This window comes from Ammodytes marinus (genome assembly GCF_949987685.1).
Source record: "Ammodytes marinus genome assembly, chromosome: 2".
In the NCBI taxonomy this organism is placed as follows: Eukaryota; Metazoa; Chordata; class Actinopteri; order Uranoscopiformes; family Ammodytidae; genus Ammodytes; species Ammodytes marinus.
In genome coordinates, this window is record NC_137231.1 from 35,076,138 (window position 1) to 35,101,876 (window position 25,739).

Consider the following 25,739-nt stretch of genomic DNA (forward strand, 5'->3'; position numbering starts at 1 on the left):
ATGAGCCTGAAGGGCCATCTGGACTTCTTCAGAAAGCTGCTAATGCATGTTGGGACATTTTCCTGAACGTACAATCATCTGTGAACACTTTCTCTTTTTTAATTTTAGCTATTTTTGTCAATCGTGATACAAATCCCTCAAAATGGTGGTGAGTTCACCAGTGTACAATGTGAAAAGATGTGGGAGCTCATTAGGATTTTTGTCAGATTGAAATATTGAATAATGCAATCAAGTCATTTTGCTCTTAATGTTTGAGGTTTGAATGCATTTCTGGTGATTTTTAAAGCAGTAGTTTGTACCTTTTCCTCATTTATTTGTGTAACTAATTTTAGTCATTGTGAGTCTGACTGTGACTCTATTTTTATGTTCTCTGTTGTTTTTAAATGATTATTATTATTATTATTAAACTTGGATTTATATAGCGCTTTTCTTTGGTACTCAAAGCACTTTACAGGGTTCCAGGTTCAACACACAGTCATACCGGTGGTGGTAAACTACGATAGTAGCCACAGTTGCCCTGGGGCAGACTGACAGAAGCGAGGCTGCCATTCAGCGCCATCGGCCCCTCCGACCACCACCTCAAACATACAGCAGTCATACACATTCACACGAGGCAAGGTGGGTGAAGTGTCTTGCCCAGGGACACAACGACCATGACACAAGTGGCCGGGCGGGGATCGAACCGCCAACCCTAGGATCATTGGCCAACCCGCTTAACCACCTGAGCCACAGTCGCCCCATTGTCTGTAACTAACTGTGCTGCTGCCTGTCTTGGCCAGGACTCTTTTGTAAAAGAGATTTTTAATCTCAATAAGACTTTCCTGGTTAAATAAAGGTTAAATAAAAAATGAAAAAGTCATTGATGTTTCCTAGTTCACTGCAGTATTTTATGTTTTACAGTTTTTCATCTCATTCTGAATGAGATGCAGAAACACTTTAAGCTGCACTTTGCACAGACATTTGATTTGTGACGAACTGTAGTGGTTTGAGTTGACCCATGTGACTACTGTTATTACTACAGTAAGCTACATTAATTAAAATGTTCCTTGAAATTGGTAGAGGAACTGTTTTTGTTGACGTCATTGTTTCTAACCCCCACCTTATTTATCCTATGTATTCCGGCCTTTGGTCGTTCTCTTCATTTCATTCCTCTGGAACTGTGTAGTTCCTTGAGCTAGCATGTAAACAGAGGGCGCCCACCCTAGTTAGCAATATACCCGTTTACAGAGCCCCTAGGCTGTGTATTAACACTGGATTTTTTTTCAGTGCACGCACAGGTAGCGGATCATTAGGAGATATTCACCTATTTTGACAAAAAGGGAATTTGACAGCAAGCGTTCTCTCCACAGATTAATCAACAGTTATTTGCAGGTGTAATTCAGTGACGTGCAACAGTATCGGATCATTTAAAGTTTTTTGACTTTATCAAATATGTTGATTAAAGAGTCATTATTTCTCTGTGTCAACTTCCAACAACCTGTGCAGCTTCAAACATCTCATCCACACTCGCCATGTCTCTGTCTTTCTGCCTCTGGTTTAGGAAAATGAGGAGAAACCTTTAATTAGCTGTTTTCAAATGTTCAGACACAGGCATCGGTGAGAACGTTTTATGAAATCTTTAAAAAACCCAGAAAGAAGCTTTTGATCATTAACAGTCAGGTCGGGTTCAAGGAATGAGGGAAAGTGTCTGTTTTTCAGCTGTCAAAAAGATAAAAGTCCCTTATACAGACCTCCTATATGTGTTGTGGCATAAACAAGGCTATAGGTTCTTCAAAACACGCTCATTTAGGTAATTTGGGCCCTGTTACTTAAAGCAGTTCCTCTCCTGGTTAACAGAAGCAGATGTTTTTCAAGCTTCTTAATGAGGAACACGGTGTAGAATGAGGTGCAGCTGGGATTTAAAGTGTTAAAGGTCCCGAAACCTGTGGATTTATAGATATCTTCAGGGTTTTAACATGTTCAACACATCTGCGTGAGGAGGCCCTGCATGCCTGGGACTGCGGGACAGGCGTCTGCATGTCTGCTGTCACCGGGACACATAAATACTGGACGGCCAGAAGCTGCTTTCACTGCTCCACTGGCAGAGCGTCGGCAGGTGGAAGACACAAGAGGAAGCAACATGGTCCCACTGAGGCTAGTCGCATTCGGCTGTGAGTATCCTGACTTTATCTATTAGGTTCTGTTTTTTTATTTATTTTTATGTGATGGAACGTTTCTTTGAGTGACCTCCAAAAAGCGCTTTATAAATACTATACATTTTTGTTATTATTATCTGATTTACTTGACTCAACTTCAGGCAAACCATTTGGTTAGTTTGGTTTGAAGTTGTGACTTTTTTTACTGTCTATGGAAACCTGCTTTTTTCTAGAAGTGTTTAGTGTTATTTGGCGTCCAAGATTGGGGAAACAAGTTGTAGTATAGAGTAAAGTTATAAATGTAAGAATGTAGATTTATGCCCTGGACAGTTGTGATCTTTGATATTTTCCATTTAAATTTTAAATGTGTTAATAAAGCAACAAATTGGACAAATCTAGACACATCCATTTGCAAAGAAATAATTCCTTACCTTGATGTTAAATGTGTTTACAATGCAATCATTTACTTTTCAGAGCTCTTTGGTTTAATGATGGAGCATTCACTTATTTTCTCAGTGATTTCTCAAACATTCAAGAATATTTTACAACAAAGTCTAACATACCAGACTTTAATTTGCTATGATTCATTTTTATTAATACGTGGAATTTATTTTTTCTTTCTGCATTTGTGATAAATGTGATTAAGTTGGAGCTGAAGGATAACTGATCCTAGATTATGATCCTATTTTTCTTTTTAAACATTGCGACTACTGACCAAATTCAGATCTTCATAACAGTTTTTATACAATCAATCAACTATGTTGTCTAATTGCTCATCATTTAGAAAGCTAATTTTTATCCTCACATTTCTTGTTTTGGAGCAAAAAAAATACCTGAAACTACTTTATTCACCTCCATGCAAACTTACTTTGTCCAAACAGAAATCCACTTATTTCAGATCTGATTTTGGCAATACAATGGTACAAATCCAGACATGTTTTAAAGTTTATTAATTGTAAAATGGTTCTTTGTGAATTAGGACAGCTGACATTGTTGAATTAATAAAATACCTTTTGTTGTGTTTTCAGTGCTGGCTGCATCTTGGTATTTGACTCATGTTGCTGGTAAGTTTTTTATTTAAACTAACAGAACAAGTGCAGACTTTATTTATCCAATCTAGTCTTCAAAGTGTTAACTGAACCTCACCACTTTTTATGGAAGCTTCTTCAATGCTTTTACAGCACAAATTGTAAATACAATTTTTTTCTCTTTTCAGACAAACATGTTCTGAGGTGTAACTGTAAAGAATTCGCTCTTAGATCCAAAAGTAGGAGATAGGTTCAACAGTTTTATCATAAATTCCAACTGTAGTAAAAAGTGTTCTTAAATTAAATCCTTTTAATGCACAACTGCAAGTTTGGAGATGTTGTTTTCATTATTTTTTAATAATGTTCTTTAATACCAGATCTGTCACGTGGTTGTTATAAATTGTCTCTGATCACTGTGCTGAAAATGTTTGACTCCGTCTGTGTGTGTGTGTGTGTGTGTGTGTGTGTGTGTGTGTATTACAGAGGGAGAGGTCATCTACGCCTGTCTTAATGAAACCGCTGTGATGTCATGTGGTAAGACAGACACAAACATCTTTCTTCAATTAAGGCTACAGTGCGGAACTTTTTCATATAAATGAATGTCCGTTACATTCAAGCCATCGCCAAACAAGTTGACACAAAGTTGATTAAGCCTATCAGCTCCACAAAACTCTCTCTGTATTTCTCATTATGGCAGGGTTTACAAACTGGTGTGTCCCCCCCCCCCCCCCAGACACTGGCGCAGGAGCTCCGAAAAATCCCAATTAGAGCTCAAGAAATGTTTCAGTTGTCGATTACATTAACCAATCAGAAGCTGCCTTCCACTATAAGCCTGAACGCAGGGCCCTGATTGGTCCGGTCATATTTTTGAGTGGCTCATCCCCACGGAGATTGGAGAAAGTCCAGACTGCTCGGTGCGGGAGAGATCCTGCTGTATATTCTCTCACTGATCCTGTTCCCACGATCCATGACTTCATCAAACTCTGTCTTTGGTTGTTGTTGCATTGTTTGTGAGCCCCCTAGCAGCAGAATATTACTTATTGTGTGTTTAGGTGACATCCCCACAGTCAGGGTACAGACCGGTCTTGAAATTAAATCCAAATCTTTTTTGTCTGAGACCCAGCCCTTCAAAAACTGGTCTTTATTACCACAACACCGTCAAACCGCCAGTCCAAGGGAATTAGATTAAATAAATAAAGAGTTTGTGACAGGAGTTTCCAAACGAAATGTGTGTTTTTTTTTTTTTACATCCTACAGATGTTGGCAGCAAGATAAAGCTGGAGAACATCCTGTATAAGGTTGGCGTGGGGACGAGGTGCGGAGAGGGGAAATCCGAACCGTCCGACGGACCCGACACATACTGCACCTTCCCCTGGGCTGAGATGGTGGTGGAGGATCTGTAAGGGAAAACTCTACCCGCATTCCAAATCACATACTTTTTTTTTTTTTTTTTAAGATATTTTTTTGCATTTTTATGCTTTATTGACAGTGCAGAGAGACAGAGGTGAAATGGGGCAGAGAGGGGAGTGACAAGCAGAGAACGACCGCGGGTGGGAATCGAACCCGGGTCTGCTGCTGGGCCCGGCCCCGGGAGGGGGATGCCTTACCAACTGAGCTAAAGGCGCCCCCTCAAATCACATACTTTTCCCTTTTATTATACAGTACTACATACTAAATCATGCTGGTTTCCATACTTCAAAATGCAATTGGATGTATAAGGACATCCTGGTGGCATTTTGGCATACTTCATTTGACATGCATGTATTGGGATATCCTTTTTCTTTTTCTGGCATACTAAATAGTATGGAAGTAAGGGGATAGGAACTCAGGTTCTCTCTCATCTTTGAGTAGTAATTGTTATTTTTGGCCACTTGGGGGCAGAAGAAGACCAAATATGGAGAGCTGAAGTTGAACCAGAACTACAAAGTTATGTTCGTGATAACAATGAACACTTTTTTTATAGCTCTTATTTAGAAGTTGTTCTAATAATCCTAGTAACTGAAAGTATAAAAAGATTAAAAAAGACGTATCCCTAGCCAAAAGCTGAAAACCTTATGGATCCAATTTTCAAATTGTGTAGTTCTGACATTATTTTGTCTGTCTGTCTGTCTGTTTGTCTGTCTGTCTTTCTGTCTGTCTGTCTGTCTGCAGCTGTGCTGACAAGAGGTCCTGTGACGTGCCGGTCACTGAGTGGGTGTTTGGTGAATACAAGTGTTTGGAGGAGACGCGATACCTCGAGGTGTCGTACTCCTGCGCCTTACCACCAACTCTACCTCCTCCACCCCCACCACCAACCAAGCCTGACTGTACGTACACACACACACACACAAACAAACACACACACACACAGGCGCACAAACAAACACACACAAACACAGGAAACATTCATATTTGTGAATGTGCTTTTGTTTTGAGTTGAATTTGTTCATTTGTCTTTTCTCCTGAATTAAACTTTTTGTGGTTGTGTCCCAGCAGGTGAAGACAAACCAGCCGATGAAGCCTGATGCCTTTCAAACCTTACTGGCAGTGGAAGTTATTCAAATCATGTTTCTGAATGTGTAAAACATATTCAAGTTTATTTACTCAAGACGGATATACAAGTAAATAAAATAAACGTTTTCCTGCCAATCAAATGTGTTCCTTTTGTTTATGACTCTAGAGCTTCTTCAGCAGACGGAGTTCGTTGTCAAAGGAATCATAGATTATTATGTTAGCTGTAATTATAGTTACTTCAGGGTTCGTAACGAATCTGGAAAGTTTGGGGGGAAACAAAATGCTTGATCCTAAATCTTGTGTTTTCAAGGTTTGAAATGTGCTTGAAATCTTGAACGTTTTATTGCTTATGTGAGGAATTACTACACAAATTACAATACAACAGTATTGTTATAGCTGGAAGTGCCCAGCAGTTTTTAAAATCATTAAAATGGGCTGAAACATTTAAGTGATGAACACATTAAAGGTGGAGTCAGTGATTCTGGAGAATCGGAAGGTGTTACGGTCCACTTAAGGGGTGTCTGAAATAGTTGGGAAATATATAGTTTCAGGTAAGACGAAAATAAGGATATACAAATGTTTCAACCTTATTTTTGAGGCAGAAATGTATCTCTTCTCAATTTCAAGTGGGGCATCCCCCCAGAAATCTACGCCTGTGAGTCTGAGGCTTTCAACGTATTGGTCACTGGTTATTGATTGCATTTGGAATACATTTTTAAAACTATAATATATGTTTAGTAGCTTTAGAAGATGGGCTCTATAGCGCCTTCCAGAGGTTGAAATAGGCTAAAGAGATAAAGCTTTTCTCCTCGTCCTTGCATTTAAAACTTGAGTCAGGGGGTTTGGTGTTTTTCCAACTGTTTTGCTTTCTATTGAACATTTGAAATGCATGGTGTTTTTTCATAGAGTGACAAAGTCAAAAACACAGTGTACGTATATGAAGCTTCCACTTCAATAATAAAACAAATGTCACCATGTTATATACAACACAAAACAAATTGGCCAAGAAAAAAAAGTCTGACATTAAACAAACGACTAAAAATTATAAAGAACAATAATTAGAATAATAGCAGCTTATAGTAGGCCTAGTGAATAAAAAATATATTAAGTTATTGACATGTTTGTCTTAGTTCAGTGAGTCAGCTTCCTTGAACTAGTTGGTTTCCTGAAAAACGAAAGTGAAAGGGTCCCGAAGCATTACATATCTCTAGGCCAGACTTGTGTCAGTTTATCGGTGTGTTAGTACTGAACGGCAGCAATGGAGGAACCGGAGTGTCCGCCTGTGACCGTGGAGGGTGACTGGAGCCCGGCGCAAACCAAATCCATGAAGAACAAACTGCTGCTTTACTTCCAGAGCAAGAGGAAATCTGGCGGGGGAGACTGCAGAGTGGAGACCGACGACGGAGCTCCGAAAGCGGCTGTTTACTTCAAGTCCGCGGAGGGTAGGCCTACGTAGTTCCGCAAATATCACAGATCACAAACTAAAGCCAACTTTAAGATATTTCAAATAGTCCCACAAACAAAGGGACGTCGAGTTTCAAAGAAAGATATAATTAAACTGAAAAATGTCAAAACTAACTTTTTTACCTAGGCTATATCAAATACTAAAATATTGATTTAAACCCGTTTCTTTCTGAAAACTAAACTAAAGTTAATCTGATTGTGGACTCAATCATTTTGATCAGATTGGATCATTAAATTGGTTAATAAAAACTTTTTTAGCTTATCAACTGACTTCCCAGCATGCAGTTCACCTCAGCAGCTACAGTAGCCTGCTGCCACTACCTGTTATTGTTCAGATGATGAGTCTCAGTAAAAGTTAAGAGAGGATAACATGTTATTGACTAATGAAAATAATGGAATATTATTGGAATTTTGATAGAAAAACAAGCTTTGAACACAAAATTCACTTATTATAACATTTTAAGTTGCTGTTAGCAGTTAGTATGTCATGATTATCCTGACATCAAACAAATGATTAAAGACCTACTTCACCAGTGGGAATATGAAGGTGTATTGATTGAATATAGTATAAATGTGCAAACATTTTAGAAATCTTTATTTTATTTTTATTTATTTATTCCACATATAAATTGATTTAAAAAAACATGTAGTAGAAAAAAAAAATACATGTGTGGGTGTGGCAGAAACCTGTACAGTATGTAGAGCCACACCCAAAAATACATTTACATATTAGTACTGCTCATATGCTTACACACTAGCTTACGAGCAGATCAGCAAATCGGTTCATCCTAGCCTGAGAAAAGGCAGAAAGAGTGTTTTATGCTCTCACTGTCTAACCCTACAGTTTGCCCAGTTGTGATGTCACAACTAAATTAATTATAAGATCCCCCTGCATAATTAAAGGATTAATAAAATAAAAAAAATAGCAGCACATTCACTTCTCTGCCATGATGTCAATGGTACAAACAACAAGAAGTCTCTTAAGTCATTTGGCATATTGATGCTGCCAAACTAATGTGTGACCGTAACAATACAAATGTCCAAGACTGAAGGGGTCATTTTAATTGTCACTTATTATACAAAATGCACTTTTTCCTGTTTTTACAACATGAATGTCAGTCCTTGTGTGACCATAATATGTCACAAGGGGAAAAGTCACCCAATGACCACAAGTCTTGGCCCTGCCCCTCACCTACATTGCCCCAACTTCTTTTAACATATGTGTTTTGTAATGTTGTTTCAATTTATCAAGCATATCAAAAAAGATTGCTAGTATCTATTCTCTGTCTGAGACCAGCCCGCAACATAAAAATTAATTAGTCCATGCAGGATTGTATAGAAGTGAATGAGAGTCATGGAGTTAGTGTAATGTCAACTCTTAGAAAGAAAGACAATAAGCTAATTTTTGAACTTCACATTTTGCACGTTATTTGGAACTTTGTATAATTATATCTGGGAAACTGACGATGACACAATTTGCTTTATGTGATTCCAGTGAGAGAGAGAGTCCTCGCCAAGAAAAACCATGAAGTCGTCATCGCAGAACAAACCATCAAGCTACGTCTGACCTCTGCATCAGTAAGTAGAGAAAAAGATTTGCATATTTAAAATCAAATGGAGTTGTGTGTCTCAGTTTAACCATCGATATGTTACAGTCACATTCATATTAATACCCAAGCAAACAATGTGATCATCCAGGATTTTTAGTTGTTATGTTTTTTTTAAATGTTTTTTAAAGAGGACCTGTTATACTACTTTTCTGGTCTTAATTTCTTGTTAAAAACTGCTATAGAGCAACCTGACACGAATCACATCACACAAAACTATGTAGATTTTCGGGAAGCTCTTTCTCTTATTTTGGCGATCCAGCAGGCCCTGTAAACACTTTGATTTGAACACTCGTGATTCTACATCAGACATTTCCCATCAGGACGATGAAGCCTGGTTAGAGAAATACATATATATATATATGTATTTCATATAGTGTGATGAGAGAAATATCATATTGTATTTATCTTGCATAATACTATACTGACATATTTCATTCCTGTTTTGATACTGTCTGCATTCCCTTGGACTTACACTGTCTCATAGCCCCCTCCCAACCTCACATGATCGGCCAATCCAAACAAACACACTGCTTTGTTGTGACTATGTCCAAGGAACCACCAGACCTTGGAGCAACTATTCTTTGATTAAATACTCTGCTTGTTTTATACAGTTTAAGATCTTATTTTTGTCTTCACAGTTAAATGATTAACTGCTCAAGAAAATGATTCATACAGATGAGATTATTATGCACCAGTGCAGTGCTGCATTTTGCCTCCAGTTTGGTTTGTGGTCCCACAGTAGCTTTTGAAAACTGGGAAACTTCTCTTTGGTCCGAATTTTTTTTGGGGGTAAACTTCTGAAAGTAAAACACAGTGTAGAACAAGAGCAAACTCCTGTTCTAATCCAGAAATAGATTAACAGCACTTTCCAATTTCACAGACTACAACATTGGTCTGTCTGTCATTGTTAGGCAAATAGACTGCACATACAGGATATAGTGCCTTTTTACACAAACGCTTTATGTAGTTTGTCTCATTCACACACATTTTTACACCGATAGCAGCAGCTACTACGGAGGTTGCATGCTAACCATCGGGAGCAATTTGGGGTTCAGTGTCTTTTGGACCGGGGACACTTGGACATGTGGCGGGGAGAGAGAATTCTCACACATAGCCCCCCAGATTTTTACACTGTTAGCATGTATCAGTTTGGGGTGGAATAGTCGGTTAGAAAATGAGGCACTATTCACTATTCCTCTGTGTGAATATCTGCCTGGACGCAGCGGGAAGGTGGACTTTAACCTATTCACCTGTTGTTGCTGTTTTTAGACTTTGACTGGGTGTGTTTCTTTAATTACTGGGCTGACTGGCATATCAACCTGCTGCACACACATTATAGGTGATCTTATGATGACAGTTTACAGAGCCTAGGCTGACTTGTAACACAAGATTTTTTTTCAGCACACACACAATGGATAGGTTTTGAGTAGATTTTCACTGACTTTGACAAAAAGTGATTTTGACAACAAGTGTTCTCCAGAATCACTGACTCCACCTTTAAATAGGTCGAAACAAACGGCTCTGTAGTTTTATAGACTGAGGTTGAACATTAACACACTGAGCTGCTGTAAAACCTTTTATATTGCAGACATGCTGACGTTTGCATATGTCTGACAGTCAGTGTCATTCTGGATGCATTTAAAAAGCATTTAAAAGCTGTTGTTTTTATTTTAATAATATATTTGTACAAATAAACTTTTTGTGAAACCAAAAGAAATTGAGTATTAAAGAAAAGGCATATTTCCTGGTTTATTTATGTATATGATGCTGCATTTCCCCCCTCAATACAAATAATATTAACGATTAATAAATTAAAGTTTATTTATCTGCACCTTGAAAGAAGGGGGATCTTGTGCCAGAAATATTTAGTGAGACAGAAAAGCATAATGTTTATAACCTTGAGCCGTTTTCAGTCCACATGATTACAGGTGTTATACTTTTTTATGTTATTGTAAGTTTTTTGTTTTCACTTCCCAGACTCCGCAGTCAGAAGCTGAACCAGGAAAGGGAACAGCAGCAGGTAAAACTTTCTGGGAAATTTTACAGAGTGTTGTTGTTTTTTTGCTAAAACTGTTTTGAAAAGGGATTGTTAGGTTTGGTTTCAAGAGTTTCCTTTTTCCAGGGCTGTAATACATACGAAAAACAAAAAAACTAAATGTAAAAGAGTCTAATCTCTCATACATAGGAGGTGAGTACTGTAAGGTCCTCCCTATCTTCAGCATTGAGCCTCACATTTTACAGTGATAAACATCGTATCTCACGCGTATTTTCTTTTTCTCTGTATGGAGGTATGTTTAGGGCAGCAAACCAGTCTGAGATTCAGTGGAATGCCACATTATCCTTGACAACTACAAAAACAGGAGAGTTTCCTGCTCTTCGATTTCTATCCTGGCTGTAAAGAAAATAATTATAGTATTTTATTTTCAAGTTTTGTGCTTTTAGCTGAAATTCAATGAGCAATTTATTTTACATATTAGTCATATTCTTGGTAATATTCTTCCACAATTTCAATAAGGTAAATGTAGAATCAAATATTTTGTTTTGAATGTGTTCCTAAGTGTTTTGAAAACAGTGTCTTAGCAATTGATAATTTTGCCAGAAATACACAGTGTTTTGCAGGTTGTTGTTTATGAATGGGAGAAGAGCTCTTGAGTTTTGGTCAATGAGGTTTCTGAATGCATTTTGTGTGAAATGAATGAAAAATTAAACACAGTTTGGAACCCATAGACTTTTGTGGTGCACACTGTGCTTTAGCAATCGAAAAAAACTGTAAAAAAGTAGAACTCTGTTGCAGGTCACAGTTTTGTTTTGTGTTAATGAAGCTTGAAGCAGATTGATCATTATGTGTTCAATCTAGCTTGTCTAAAGCTTTAACATCCCTGTTATTTGTCTCCTTTCAGAGTCCATTCAGAGCGTCGCTGTGGTGTTGGACAATGTTGAGGACAACTCGTCCAGAGACCTGCTGTCGATGCTGGTGGAGAACATCTCCGGTTTGGACGAGAGTGGCCACAGTCTGGAGATCATCTGGGAAACCAACAAAGCCGTGGTCACCTTTAACAGCCCTGCAGGTAGGAACGGACACTAGATTACAGTAAATAGGCTGATCCACATAACTGCTGTGAAGACTTGCAGTTCCTGACAATTTTTCATTTGATCCTGAACTGTAATGGGCCTTTAAAAGTCCATTTCAATATTAGAAGAGTAACCTGGAGTGTTTTGCAGATGTGGAGAAGTTCCTCACTGTGAGTAAGTCCAACCAGAAGATGCAGAAATACAAACTGACAGCTCGGCCGCTGGAGGCAGCAGTGAGCGTCCGGGTGGAGAGTCTTCCTCTGACTTTGGTTAAAGGTACACCAACCGTTAAATCACTGTTTCTGTTTCAGTTCAAAGTTTTCCTGTTTTGTTCTCGATATTTATTTTTAGATGATTTCCTGGCAAACACAAAATATTTGTCTCATCAACAAGCGGTAGCGTTAAAGAAATAAACCATAAGCCACTGGTGAAGTTACCATTACTGCTCACTGATTTGGGGATTTGTTATACTGTTGTATTTGAAATATATATATTTTTTTATTTCTGAATCCTCTCCAGACATGTTGGAGATGTACTTTGAGAAGACCTGGGCTCTACCAGACAATATCGTCATGATCCCAACTGAGCAGGCTGCCATCATGACTTTCAGTGACCCTAAAGGTTTTTCATGTTGCTTTACTACTGCTGCTTAATCCACTTTTATTCGCTGTTTGAGTGTGTTCTTACTTAACGAATGTCAAATGAAACTGGACTAAAATATTCCTTTAAGCTCTGGGCTAAAGACAGGAGGATTTCCTTATTGCTGAATCCAATGTCAAAGTCTAATGCAGGGGTCCCCAAACTTTTTTCACTGAGGGCCACATACAGAAAAATCTACGAAGGGCTGGGCCACTTTGGAAAAATAACACATTTATCAGGACATGTAGCTGCTCTGATGTTTAGTTTCATAGTGTCTTCGTAAATTGTAATCCTTCTTCACGGCAACACTTTCCTTGCACATTAAACAGACACATTTCTCCTCTTGTTTATATGCCAATGACACACCCAGTGTTTTCTGCCCTTGCGTCCAATGTCCAGCAGGGTGAAAATAGTATCCAGCCGAGGTCCCGACCCTCCTAGGGGGGTCCGGGGTATGCCCCCCCGGGAGATTTTTTAAAGTTTTTAAAGCGAAATGCATGAATCTGGTGCACTTTGAGAGGGAAATTAAGAGGCTAAATCTGAAGAATTTTGTATGAAAAAAAAATGGAGACACTGTGTCAGATGAATTAGAAGCTATTGGAGAAGGACGCATAGATTTTCCATAATAATATTAATTTAAAATAAAATATTATGCAGGGTCCTCTGGGATGGGCTTGTTGCTCATTTTCTTTTATGGGACATATTTCTCTGTAATATAATGAGTGCATTTAAATTATTTAAAAATTAAAAGCGCCATATTACATTATATTTTTAAAATGTGCCACGGGCCAATCAATCAGTGTTTGACACCCCTGCACTAGTGGGTTAACTAAGAAATGCAAAAAAAAAAAAATTAAAAATTAATTCAAAGGGCCATATTACATTATCTTTTTTAAATCGGCCGCGGGCCAATAAAAAGCGGGCGGCCCGCGGGCCGTAGTTTGGGGACCCCTGGTCTAATGGGATGAGGTCATCCATGACTTTAATCATAGAGAATATCCAGGTGTTATTCACATTCATTTATGACTTTCTTGATTTTGACTCCCTGGCTAATAGTAAATTATCATAGATATCAAACAGAAATCCTCTAATAAAACATAAAAAGTATCTGTTTGAAAAAGTGAGTTTGAATGAGGAATTTAAGGATAGATTTTGATGGATTTAACAATTGTTCAGATAATAAAGACTGTGCAGTGGGTGAAAATAATGGATTTCTTGCATGGGACCATTGTCATGGTGAAAAAAAGTGTTGAGAAAAAGTTGGAAAAAAATTGTTGTCACGTACTTCAAAATATAATTTCTATGCTGTAGCTTTAAAATTAGTTTGTATTTGAACTACTCAGCCCAGACCAAAAAAATCAAAAACAAACATAAAAGCAAAATGTTTGTGTCCAATTACTTGATGGAAAATACCAAATACCTTATCCTCTTCATAAAAACATACTAAAACTCTATTAAAACAACCACTTACCTGAGCTTTCTTTCTTTTATTTCCTGTATTGCTGCAGTTGTTGGGAGCATTTGCCTGAAACAAGACTATGTGATTGGGTCCAGTCCTGTCAAGGTATATCCTTACTACGAGTCCCTGGGTGACGCCTTGTATGGCAAAGAACGACCCACATGGAAGATGCCCAATCCCTTCACGGAGAAAGTTCACCCTGTTCTCTGTAAATTCCTTCTGGTGGAGAAAGAGTTCAAAAGCATCAATGATCAGATGCGTCCTTTCTTCTGCAGCGTGGACCTCATTGTGGACAGCCCTGAGGTCAAACTCAGCCCTCTCCCTTGCTTTTTGAGGCAGACAGGTCTCACTGCCCAACAAGTAGATAGTTGGATGAGCACCGCCCAAGACGCCTTCCGTCAGCAACTGTCTGATTACGAAGTCTTCGAATGTACAGCAAATGCACCTGCTTGGAAAGTTGCAGAGAAAGACGTCCGTTTGGTTGTCGGGGAAGAAGCCACACTGGAGCTGGATACATCCAAGGGAGTTTTGAACGTGGCAGGTCGAGCTGACAGTATAAAACGAATCAGGGCTCCTGTTGAGAATATTGTTCTAAAGGCCATCAGTCAGATTGAACGGCAGACAAATGGTGTCTCTGCAGTAATGAGTGTGGCACCTGCAATGTTCTTCATCCTGACGCAGGATGGGTTGCAGAAAGCTGCCCTGGACATTTCCCCTGAAATGAATCTCTCCTATGATGAAAGCACCCAGACGTTAACTATCTCTGGACTGCCTGAAGAGGTTTCCAAGACTAAGTCCTGGATTGTGAACAGGAATATGGGAATGCGTAAAAAGCAACTAAATGTCTCATATCTCATAGACTTTCTCATGACAGTGGATCCCATGGACATGTCACAGGAACTGTTCACCTCCCAAGGCATCAGTGCCATCTACAGCATTGAAAGCGGGGGCGTTTTACTGGTGGGGAGTTCCGACAATGTCCTCGTAGATGCAGAGAATAAGATGAAGATGGTTTTGGACCACCAGACTTTGGATGTGGAAGACCAGGAAGTTCTGAAACTTCCCAACTGGATTGATCTGAAACAAAAGCTGCTCGACACCTACAACTCCCCCAAGCAAACAGTGGTCATTCAGAACCAACCGGGTACAGTAGTCATAATAACAGTGGCAGGCTTTGTGAATCCCGTAAAAGACGTCAGCCGCAGTCTGAAGGAATTTATTGCCAACTACTCTCGAGTTCAAGAAACCATTCGTGTTGAGTCTACCGCTGTTGTTCAGTTCATTGACAAGAAACAAGACTGGACAAGTATTGCCAAAGCAAATGATGTCAAAGTCCATTTAGATGCAGAGAGGCCAATAATCAAAATCTCTGGGGCATGGGTTCATGTTCAGAAAGCCAAATCCTGCTTTCAGGAACTGACTAGTGTTCTCTTCACTGACAACTTCATCGTGAACAAACCTGGAGCTAAGAAGTACTTTGAGTCTCTAGGAAGCATGTTTCTGTCTACAATAATGACAGATCTCAGCTGTGTGGTTGTGCTTCGCCCAGAGAATCAAGAGGAAGAGAAACAAGAGAACAATGAGGAAGGAAATGCCTTTAGTTGTTGCAAAGTGAAGACCACCAGTGGAGTTCTGGTTTCAGTAAGCCAAGGAGACATCTGCACCTTTAGAGTTGACGTAGTGGTCAATGCAGCTAACGAGGAATTACAGCACATTGGCGGCCTAGCTTTTGCGCTGCTAAAAGCTGCAGGACCAGAGCTTCAGAAAATCAGCAACGACTATGTTTCCAGAAATGGAAAACTACGCACAGGTGAAGCCATCGTAACAGATGCATATAGGCTGCCTTGCAAGTACGTCGTACATGCAGTCGGTCCACGGTACTTCGACTATGACAAGAAGACGGCAGTGTCGCATCTGAAGGTTGCCGTTAATCAAAGTCTGTACCAAGCAGAGAAGTTAAAATGCTCCACCATTGCATTACCAGCGATCAGCTCAGGTGTTTATGGTTTTCCTGTTGACCTGTGTGCTAACACCATAGCTCAGGCAGTGCGGGAATATTGCGACAGTCCAGGAAGTCTGGGATCGCTGACTGAGATTCACCTGGTGGACAACAACGTTTTAACAGTGAGAGCCCTGGCCACAGCTATCAACAGCGAGTTTGCTGACCTCGGACCTACTATGTCAACACCACAGCAGGAAGCAGGCGCTTCTGGGTAAATTTACCAAACATTTTCTATTAAAAAACGTTTTTACTGTTGCAAAGAAATTATATAAGTAACAGGACACTCAGTTGTAGTATTTGTAATCATTCCTTACTCTACTCTTCCACTCATCCTTCTGATCCCTCATCCCACCCCTGACTGTCCTACAACAACAGAACAATCACAAATTATATGCACAGCAGGCATACAGAATCATACATCACAGCAGCATTAAACCAACAATGAAAAGACCTGACTGATTGTGAATGTTGTTTAACCAAACTTTGTAGTATGGGGAGCTAATGCAAGGCACATTATTTTCAAAATGTGGAACAGTGAAAATTAATAGATTAAGAGAGAGATCCATGTAGTACCAACAAAAAAGAAAAAAAGACAATATCTCCTTTTCACATTTCTATTTCTACACCTGTTGAATAAACAGAAAACGAAGAATGATTTTCGGTTAGATTATTTTTGTGTTTCAACATTATTCTTTCACTTCTTAGCGGATATAGTGAAAGAGGTCAGTCTAGTGGAAGACAAGGAGGAAAACAACAAAGAGGACAAGGACGAGGACAAGGAGGAAAAGGAGCTTGGGCTGCAGGAGCTGATTCTAGAGGAGGAAACAGGGGAGGACAGAGCAATATGAGAAACCCCCAGCCTCAAGGTCCTGGAGGGTAAGGTCCTTTGTCTTCTTTTTATTCTTCTTCTGTCTTCTCAGGTTCGTTTTTGTTCATCAGTAAAGATTTTGAGACCACTTTATTGGAGGCAATAGACTTTTCAAAAATCCCTGTTCCCTCAAATGTCAATAACTATACAAAACAAATGTAATCGTACGAACTGTAGACACAAAAATGTAAAAAATAAATGTAAGAAAGGAAAAGAGAGCGACACAAACTAGTATGTAAGTTCTGAAGTCATCCAAGGGAATATAGTCACAGAAAACCAAACTGGGCACTTACCTTTTTATCAGTTTTTGTCTTTTTGGTTTAAAATAAATATAACTTTTGGATGAAGTCATGGTGACCATTCTTCTGTTTCTTTGGCTGTAGGCTAGGGGGACCGGAGCAGTACACCGCTGAGGGTCTAAGGATTATTCTCCGCAAAGGAAACATTCAGGAACAGACTGTGAGTACTGAACATTGGATGCCTTTTTAAAACATAGTTTACAGTAAAGTGTCATAATATTTTGCTGAGGTTTACCTTATGACATGGAGGTATGGTGGTTTGGATTAAAATATCCACTAGATGGCATAAGTAATACTCTCTGACTAGTTCCTTCAAAGTAATAATGTAGGCTACCCTGGCCTAATTGTTTTATAGTTTTGTCCATTATTTCTGTTATGTTATGTAATGTTGTTCTCAACAAAGTCAGACGTCAATAAGAATAGGGTCAAGAAACACATGCAGTCTTCTTTACATACTGATTTGTCTAGTATGCATACTTCGAACATGGTTGGCCCTTTGCTGTATTTTAGTGGAGGTGTTCAAGCTTTGATCCCAACTGATCAGAGTGGTTTCAAACAGCTAGGCCCTGTTGGCCAATAAATTGAATGGTCCTTTGAGTTGTATCAACTTTGTGTACAATGCTTGAATTTTGTCTTTAGACTGAGGTCATCGTGAACACGATTGCAGACAACATGAACCTGAGCCAGGGAGCTGTTTCCAAAGCGCTCCTGAATGCTGCCGGGCCCGGCCTGCAGGCTGCTATTCGTTCTGAAGCCATGGTTCCCACGCTAAACTACGCTGACGTCGTTGTCACAGACGGCTTCAACCTCAAGTGTCAGAAGGTCTTTCATGCTGTTTGCCCTCATTGGGACAACGGGGTTGGCCAGGCACAGCAGGTGAGGACTAAAAGATTAACAATTTTTATGAAAATAGTGGAGTAGAAGAAGAAAGTAAAAGCACTTCAAAGGTGTATTTAAGGAAAGTACTTACACAATATAATATAGAGGATGTGATGGGTAGTACAGGGAAATTTGAACCAACAACCTTCCAGTCCATTCAACCCAACAGGCTCCAGTAATGCCCATGTATGATTGTATTTGGTGTAGCAGCTTCTTGAACCCACCAGTCTAGTCTTTTCGTCCTCTTTTTGTCTCAGGAGTTAGTGTGCATCATCAGATTTTGTCTGGAGGAGGCTGAAAAGCATCAGATGAAGTCCCTGTCCTTCCCGGCCATCGGTACGGGAAACCTGAACTTCCCAAGAGACCTGGTGTCCAATGTGTTGCTGAACGAGATCCACGTATACAGCAGCAGGAGAAATCCTCGCCATCTGAAAGAGGTCGCACTGGTCGTTCACCCGAGTGACACCCAAACTGTGGAGGTGAGTTTTCAGATGGGAATAGTACAATTATAAACTATTCATCGTAAGCTCAACCATGGTACAATTTGCCCTGATAAATCTGTGATAAAATGTGTATTGTTGGAAATGTTGCTGTATTTAAAAAAAAAAAATCTCAGTTCTTCACCAGGGAGTTTCAAAGACCGATCAGTCGGGGGAAAACCCAACATGAAGCACAAGGATCACCACTCAGCCAATCACAGCCATCCACAGGTAAGAAGTAGCCACCATCTTTAAACCATCATCTCTATACAATTTCACCAACAACAGAACTACTCAGAGAAAACAAAAGAAGACATTGTTTGTAGATACAAAATGTGTGAATGTAAAAGGTCAAATTTACACATCAAACATTGCCTGTAATTGATAAGGATGCACGTAGCGTCTAATTTCCCCAACGTTTAAACAGAAGTTTTAATTTAGACTAGTCAACTACTGTAGTCTATAAGCAAGAAAAAACTGAAAAAACCAAGCCCCAAAATTAACGTTTTAGGAGCCCTTTAAACTTAACATTTTAATAGACAATTACCACACCGTTGTAATGTAAATGCTGTTGTAATGTGCAGCGCACTGTTAGTTATTAAGATTGTGTGTGCACACTTAGAGATAACTGCCCAGTCATCAGACACATGTTGGGTACCGGACGGAACGATCTAAGTAAGTCTTTGCAGAGAGAGTTATTTTAAGTGTGTATAAAGAAAGTTTATTTTTAAACTTTAGTGCTGTAGAGTTTACCGCTTGACCCCCAAGTCCCGCATGTTCTGCTCTGTGTTGTTGTCCACCACCATGCGTACAGCCAGTGTTTAAAGCCAACATTATAACCCAGCTGACCCCCTCCAGAAAAACGGCCGACGAACAAAAGCTCTGACAGCTGGGATCCTGAGTGATGAGATAGAGTTGATGTGCCTTTCCGCTGCGGTCAAGATAACCCTTTTTATTTTGCTTTGTGCTCTCTCTCTCTCTCCTACTTTCAACGTACACTTGTAAACATGTGTATTCTCACTCATTAAATATTCAAGTCCACATTCTGTGCATTTAATTACTAACCAGTTAGTATTTCTGGTGCCGACTAGTCAGACAGTGGGCGTTTAAACGTTTAACCGCCCAATCATGTGCATCCCTAGTAATTTATTTTATTTTATTTTATTTATTTTATTATCAATTGATTATTTATCTAGAGAGTGAACTGTGAGTTCAATCGATGATTTTGATGACAGAATGTCTAGTTCAATTAATTGATTTGGGTGTGTGTGTGTGTGTGTGTGTGTGTGTCAGCCTCCTTCAGCCAGGTGTCATCTCCCTCCACTGGTGTGTATCGGATGCAGATGGGTCAGCTCACCCTCGAGGTGTCGTCTGGAGACATCACCAAGGAGGCCTGTGACGCCATCATCAACTCCTCCAATTCAGACTTTAACCTTTATGCAGGTGAGAAACCCTTCTGGTAATTCAGTGTTCCTGTTTTTCTGGGAGTTTTTATCACAAAGTTTACTGAACAAACTCTGTTGAACAATTAACTCAAGAGACACGCATCTCTTAGGACTATTTTCCAAATCATACAATTGTTTTTAGAATATAAATTTAAAAAACATCCGGGTAGCGATTTGCTTACTTTAAATGAAAAATGACATGCAGACTTGTTTTAGACGATTAGTTTCTGTATTGAAGCAGCATCATATTATGCATTGGACCTTTTGCTCTTTCTTCCTAATTTCTAAGGTGTGTCCAAGGCGATCTTGGACAGCGCTGGACCAACTGTTCTTGAAGAGTGCTCAGAGATTGGTGCGTATCTGGAATTTACCACTTATTACTTTTATATCCACTTCACTGAGCAGCTAAGGGAGTGACTTTCTCAAAAGTAGACTGGGTTAATATAAAACAATTTAAATACTTTTTAAAAACATTAAATATGAGACAAAGGAATAAAAAACTATAGAAAAACTAAATATTAAGGCGGCACTGCTCTTCGATCCTATCATGTCCTCTCTCTTTCATCCTCTACTAAAATACCTGTAAAGTGTCTGCATTTTGATGACTTCTTTCCAGTTGACTTTTTATCACGTCGTCTGACCATATTGCAGTTTAAAACTTTGTCTCATCCGCTCCCTATGTGCTACCGCAGCTCATATTTCCTGGTTTTGTTCAGATCAAATAAATGGTTCAGAGTATCTACTGCAAAACTTTACTTAATGTTTTACCAAACTGTGTTGTTTGGTTTCTATCTAGTGAATGCTCCGGCTTATCAACGTTGTCAGTGCATCGTGACAGCAGCGGGGAATCTGCCCTGCAAAAACATTGTGCACATCTTCCTGGGAGATTCTGCGATCAAGGATATGATTTACTCAGTGCTGAAGATCTGCGAGGAGAACAAGTTCAACTCTGTTGCCTTCCCAGCCCTAGGAACAGGTTTGTGCAAACAAATATGGAATATCTTTTAGGTTCATTATACTGTAGGTATACATAATATGGCTCTAACCACTACACCACGAGCCCCCCCCTCCCCCCCAATACGTTCCTTCCTTAAAAATCTTATCAGGCAGAACCCATTACTGTTATTAACTCCTTTGTCACTTTCCTCAAATTGTACAACACATGAACATTATGTTGGAATTTGTATGATGTTGTCTTTCAAAATTATGGACAATAATAAAGTCTAACACAACTGCTGCCTTGTTCATCCGTAATAATCATCATAATCATTCATCACTGGTCTGTCTGTCTGTTAGGCCAGGGAAGGGCCAAGCCGGCGCAGGTGGCGGACGCCATGGTGGAGGCCGTGCTGGAGTTTGTGAGGAAGAAGCATCCAAGTTTTGTTCGCAGTGTGAAGTTCATTATCTTCCAGGCCAACATGGTGGCAGAGTTCCACAACAGCATGAAGAAGAGAGAGGGAGAGAAGGTGGAGGAGAAGGGCTTCTTTTCAAAAGTCAAAGGTATTAAAAATCGTCCAACTCAAGATGTTAGATATAACATGTTCAGTCAATCTCTCATTACTTGGCCGGCTGTGGCAAATCAGGTATTGCTCCCTATAGTTAGCTTGCACCCTGCGTGGTAGCTGCTTCTATCGGTGTGTGAATGGGTTAATTTTTACCATTTACTGTCTGACTTCCTGTCTCCAGCTTTCCGGTCCAAGCACATTGGTTCCTACTGAAGACATAAATCTTTAAAAAGCACCTCACAATTATATTGTTTAATATAAAGTGACATAATGGTGTGATTGTTAGCTAATAATAGTAAGAGTAACACTTAAAACACACACATTTGTTTTAGATTTCTTCTTGGGGGAGAAGGAACCAAGTGCAGATGTCCTGGTTCTAGAGAAGGAGGAGTTCGAGTCCACCGTGTTTCAGCTGTGTGCCGACAACAAACAGGTAACAACACTGTAGGTCTTGAATCTGGAGGCAAGTGTTTCATTGAGTTGTGATCGGTATGTAGTTTAAACAGGAGCGTTTCTAGGAGTTGACAAGTTCTCGCAACTTCTTGAAGTTGTTCAACTTGATCCCAAAACGAGAGTTGAAAATGTTCTTGCATATAAAAGGTCCATCTCTGTACCTGAACTCCATAACCATTACCTTTCCACTGCAGGCTGTGAGTGAGGCTAAGAAAAGGATTGAGGAGCTGATTGTGTCCGGGCAGACGAAGAGAACAATCAAAGACCCAATAATCAGTCAGCTGTCGCGTGCCGACATGGAACAGCTGCAGTCTCTGAAGAGGGAACTGACAGTCAGCATCTATCTTGAACGAGGGTCTGGCTTCGACCAGGAGCCAACCATCCACCTGGAGGGTCTGACCGCTGACGTCTTCAGAGCTGATGCTGCCATCAAGTACGCAAATTCCTTTATGACTATGTAATAAAGCTTCTGAAGAATTTGTTAGCAAGTGTTTTTGCTAAACCTTCAGGGACATAATCCGGAAAGTGGAGAGGGCGGAGAACTTGAAGAGCAAGGCCTTGATGATGATGAAAATCGTAGAGTGGCAGTATGATGACGGGAGTAGGATGAAGTCCTTTGACATGTACACAAACGCCGAACTGGAGGAGGCTCTGAACAACAAGAAAACTGTGCAGATCAAGATTAACAACCAACAGTACGAAGCTATTGTAACCGATAGAAAAGCAGTGTTATTGCGTGGGTCTACAGAGGTGGAGCTACTAAGAAATGACCTGAAAGGTGAGTGATTAGTTTTGCTTATTTACAAAATATGAAAAATGTAAACATGTTCCTATGTGCAGTTGTACCACAATGGGGAGGCAACTATCCAACAAGTTGAACTGTTTCTGAGTATTAAATGGTTAATTTGGGTTCTGTTTTTGCGAAACACCTAATAAAGCTACGTAGAATAAAATTCTACTAGTTGAATTTGGTTTCAAAGTGGCCATTTAAATCCTCACCAAGAATTTCAGACTGAGGACACATTACTTAACATCAGACTTGCATCAGATTCACAGCCACATATAAAAGTGGAACAAAAGATAAGATATCAGTGATTTGTTCTGTTCACACATCATGAAAAAAAAAGAACAAGTCACCTAGGAGCAAAAAATAATGAATGAGTTAACTTTTACATTCAATCTGACGGAGACATAATCTAAGAGTCGCTATTTTTGTGTTCTGTAAAATGGGATCCCATTATTCAACTACGCAACTCTATAGAAATGGACTTTTGTATCTTATTTCTATCACTTTAATAAAAAATTATGATAGTCCTCAACCGAATCCTTAAAGGCCTACTTCACCAGTGGGAATATGAAGGTGTATTGAACTCTGATATCCTATGTAATGAGACCATAAAACACTCGTTCTGCCTTTTCTCAGGCTAGGATGAACCGATTTCTAAAATGTTTACACATTTATACTACATAGGATCTCAGAGTTCAATACACCTTCATATTCCCACTGGTGAAGTAGGCCTTTAACTACCATGTAGACCTGACCTACACAGCACTTATTCACTGAGTATAGAATTTTTTTAAGTTTTTTTACAGATTGAGAATTTAATTGTTGCCTTTGTTCTTACAATGGGTTTAAATTTGAATACAAAGCATGACAACCAAAACTTTAAATTAATTTAACTCATTGTTTTTGTAGAGGAGAACCTGCCATCGTATTGGGACGACATGAAAAACGACTTTCTCAAGAAGATTCCTGTGGCTGCAGGATCCACAGAGTACATCCAAGTGGAGACAGAACTTCAAAACAATGGCCTTACTGCAAACATCATCAGTGTATGTTCATTCTCTTATAATCATAAATAACATATCCTTTAAGGTTTTATTAGAACTCAGAACAGACTCAGGTCCTGTTAGTTGGAAGTTTTTTCGGCCTCCTAGTGATTAACGCTAACCTTTTCAAAGAATAACGGCGTTACTGATGAAAATGAAATGTGTTGTTTTTAGGGCTGTCAAATTAACGCGTTAATTTCGATTAACGCGATAAAAAAATTAACGCAGATTAATCGCACTTCTATAATAGTGCCCTTTGACCCGGTGCAAAAGGGGTGAGACGATAGCGCAGCTGCACCGAGCTGCACCTTTAGCCTAGTTTGCGACACGGCCCGCACGGGATTAAAGAGTAAAGAAAGAAGCATAGAGAGGGCTCTATGGACGTTTTATGGGAAGCTTTGGGCAAATAAGCATGAAGGTAGGAAGTTATCTCATGTTATTCTCCGCAGTGTCTGTGCTTTATTGATTTAGTGGGTGCCTAATTAACAATGTAGGTTCAAAACTCAGTATCTCTCAATCTTCCGTCTCACTTTTGTTTGCTAGCTTAACGCGGCAGTGCAGCGCTGTCTGTTGTGGAAGATAGACAGTCTTCATTTAGCCTGCTTGTTTTTGTGGTTTTAAGTAGAAAATTCGGCGAAGTTGGCTGAGGGGAGGAGACAGAAGTTACGAGCGAGAGCGAGCGAGAGAGAGACCAACTGTAGGCTATACAGCTGTTTATAAAACAGGCATAAAAGTGTCATATAAGTATGCGATTAATTTAGATTAATTAATCACAGAGCCTGTAATTAATTAGATTAATTTTTTTAATCGCTTGACAGCCCTAGTTGTTTTGTGTCTGTGTTTGCAGATTGAACGAGTCCAAAATAAGACCTTGTGGAAGAGCTACCAGCTGCTGAAGAAACAAATGGAGGTGAAGAACAAACACACAAACAATGAGAGGCAACTCTTCCACGGCACCGGAGCACACACCATCGATCTCATCGACAAACACGGCTTCAGTCGCAGCTACGCAGGACAACATGGTGAGGAAACCCAATAACACTCATACAATAGTGGAAATATTTAACAGTTTGGGATAAAACACCAGTTTTGACTAAAGAATAAGAACTGTTCAACCCTTTATTTAAAGTTAGTAATTTTTTCTGCTGGGGGTATTTTTCTGTAGGTGCGATGTATGGCAATGGCTCCTACTTCTCTGTGAACCCGGTCTACTCTGCAAATAACTACGCCCCAGCCGACATGAACGGAGTCAAGCGCATGTACATGGCCAGGGTCCTTATCGGCGAATTCACCAAGGGACAAAAGGGCTTGAAGGCCCCACCCCCCAAGGGAAATGCTGCAGATCTGTACGACACAGTTGTTGATCAAACTCCAAATCCGTCCATGTTCATCGTCTTTAATGACGTCCAGGCTTACCCAGAATACCTGATTACATTCACTTGAAATCCTAGCAATATCCTAACAGCTCTGATTCAAATATAACAATCATATGTACCCTAGTTTTAAATCACAGTCTACAATAACAAATTCAAATAACTATATCATATTACACTGTATAGCCTAATATTGAAAGGGCAGTTGCAACTTTCTTGATTTTTCTTGATTAAGTTTCTAAAAATGCATAAATAAATGTTGAAGAAAGCGTCATACTGTTTCTGAGTTTAATATAAGTAATGTACAAGTTCTGGTTTTGCAAAACCAAAAGCACAGAAATGTTGAGTATGCATATTTTGAAACAATCATTTTCTTTCATCTCCATCATTTTGTTTCTTGTTTTGATTTGCAATATTATTTGAAAAACTGATTAATAAAGGAACACTCCAACAATTTGGGAAATTCTTGTGTTTTTTTTAACAGAAAGTCAAATTTGAAGTATCTTGGTGATCACATACGTTTTCATCCGTCAGCACCATGAGCTTCACAATTTAATCCACCAGCACAAAACTAGAATCAGGTATGCTTTTGTGGTTAAGGGGTATTGGGTCGCTCTGTGGCGTAGTGGGTAGAGAGTGTAACATGTAGGCTAAGTGGTTGTGGGTTCGAAATCCAACCCACAGCACTGCAAATGATTAGGAATGT

The 25,739-nt window shown here is 39.5% G+C and overlaps 2 protein-coding genes across 3 annotated transcripts; both read left to right on the forward strand.

Moving 5' to 3' along the window:
• The first annotated feature begins 2,086 nt into the window (after nucleotides 1-2,086).
• LOC307263749 (L-rhamnose-binding lectin CSL3-like) lies at nucleotides 2,087-5,757 on the forward strand. The gene is made up of 6 exons (XM_080044987.1): nucleotides 2,087-2,150; nucleotides 3,164-3,199; nucleotides 3,647-3,697; nucleotides 4,421-4,562; nucleotides 5,315-5,469; nucleotides 5,639-5,757. The coding sequence occupies exons 1-6, from the start codon at nucleotides 2,120-2,122 to the stop codon at nucleotides 5,665-5,667; spliced, it is 444 nt and encodes a 147-aa protein (XP_079901113.1). The 5' UTR covers nucleotides 2,087-2,119; the 3' UTR covers nucleotides 5,668-5,757.
• Nucleotides 5,758-6,853: 1,096 nt separating this feature from the next.
• On the forward strand, nucleotides 6,854-25,479 carry LOC307263614 (protein mono-ADP-ribosyltransferase PARP14-like). 2 transcript variants are annotated; one of them, XM_080044803.1, is made up of 22 exons: nucleotides 6,854-7,098; nucleotides 8,616-8,698; nucleotides 10,708-10,750; nucleotides 11,631-11,798; nucleotides 11,953-12,078; nucleotides 12,322-12,423; nucleotides 13,950-16,113; nucleotides 16,608-16,778; nucleotides 17,154-17,229; nucleotides 17,709-17,945; nucleotides 18,206-18,427; nucleotides 18,565-18,658; nucleotides 19,721-19,870; nucleotides 20,162-20,224; nucleotides 20,669-20,848; nucleotides 21,169-21,372; nucleotides 21,710-21,810; nucleotides 22,025-22,263; nucleotides 22,340-22,608; nucleotides 23,527-23,663; nucleotides 24,508-24,682; nucleotides 24,826-25,479. In XM_080044803.1, exons 1-22 carry the CDS (start codon nucleotides 6,915-6,917, stop codon nucleotides 25,101-25,103), a joined length of 5,466 nt encoding a protein of 1,821 aa, XP_079900929.1. In that variant the 5' UTR covers nucleotides 6,854-6,914; the 3' UTR covers nucleotides 25,104-25,479. The 2 variants fall into 2 exon arrangements, with proteins under 2 accessions (XP_079900929.1, XP_079900930.1); XM_080044804.1 differs by lacking the exons at nucleotides 22,340-22,608; nucleotides 23,527-23,663; nucleotides 24,508-24,682; nucleotides 24,826-25,479 and having other exon boundaries at nucleotides 21,174-21,372; nucleotides 22,025-22,166.
• Nucleotides 25,480-25,739: the final 260 nt, after the last annotated feature.

Coding starts and splice junctions, on each gene's coding strand:
- LOC307263749 (XM_080044987.1), top strand. CDS start 2,120: ATGGTCCCACTGAGGCTAGTCGCATTCGGCT. Junction 2,151..3,163: donor GAGGCTAGTCGCATTCGGCT/GTGAGTATCCTG, acceptor TTGTGTTTTCAG/TGCTGGCTGCATCTTGGTAT. Junction 3,698..4,420: donor AACCGCTGTGATGTCATGTG/GTAAGACAGACA, acceptor TACATCCTACAG/ATGTTGGCAGCAAGATAAAG.
- LOC307263614 (XM_080044803.1), top strand. CDS start 6,915: ATGGAGGAACCGGAGTGTCCGCCTGTGACCGTGGAGGGTGACTGGAGC. Junction 12,424..13,949: donor GACTTTCAGTGACCCTAAAG/GTTTTTCATGTT, acceptor GTATTGCTGCAG/TTGTTGGGAGCATTTGCCTG. Junction 22,609..23,526: donor ACTAAGAAATGACCTGAAAG/GTGAGTGATTAG, acceptor TTGTTTTTGTAG/AGGAGAACCTGCCATCGTAT.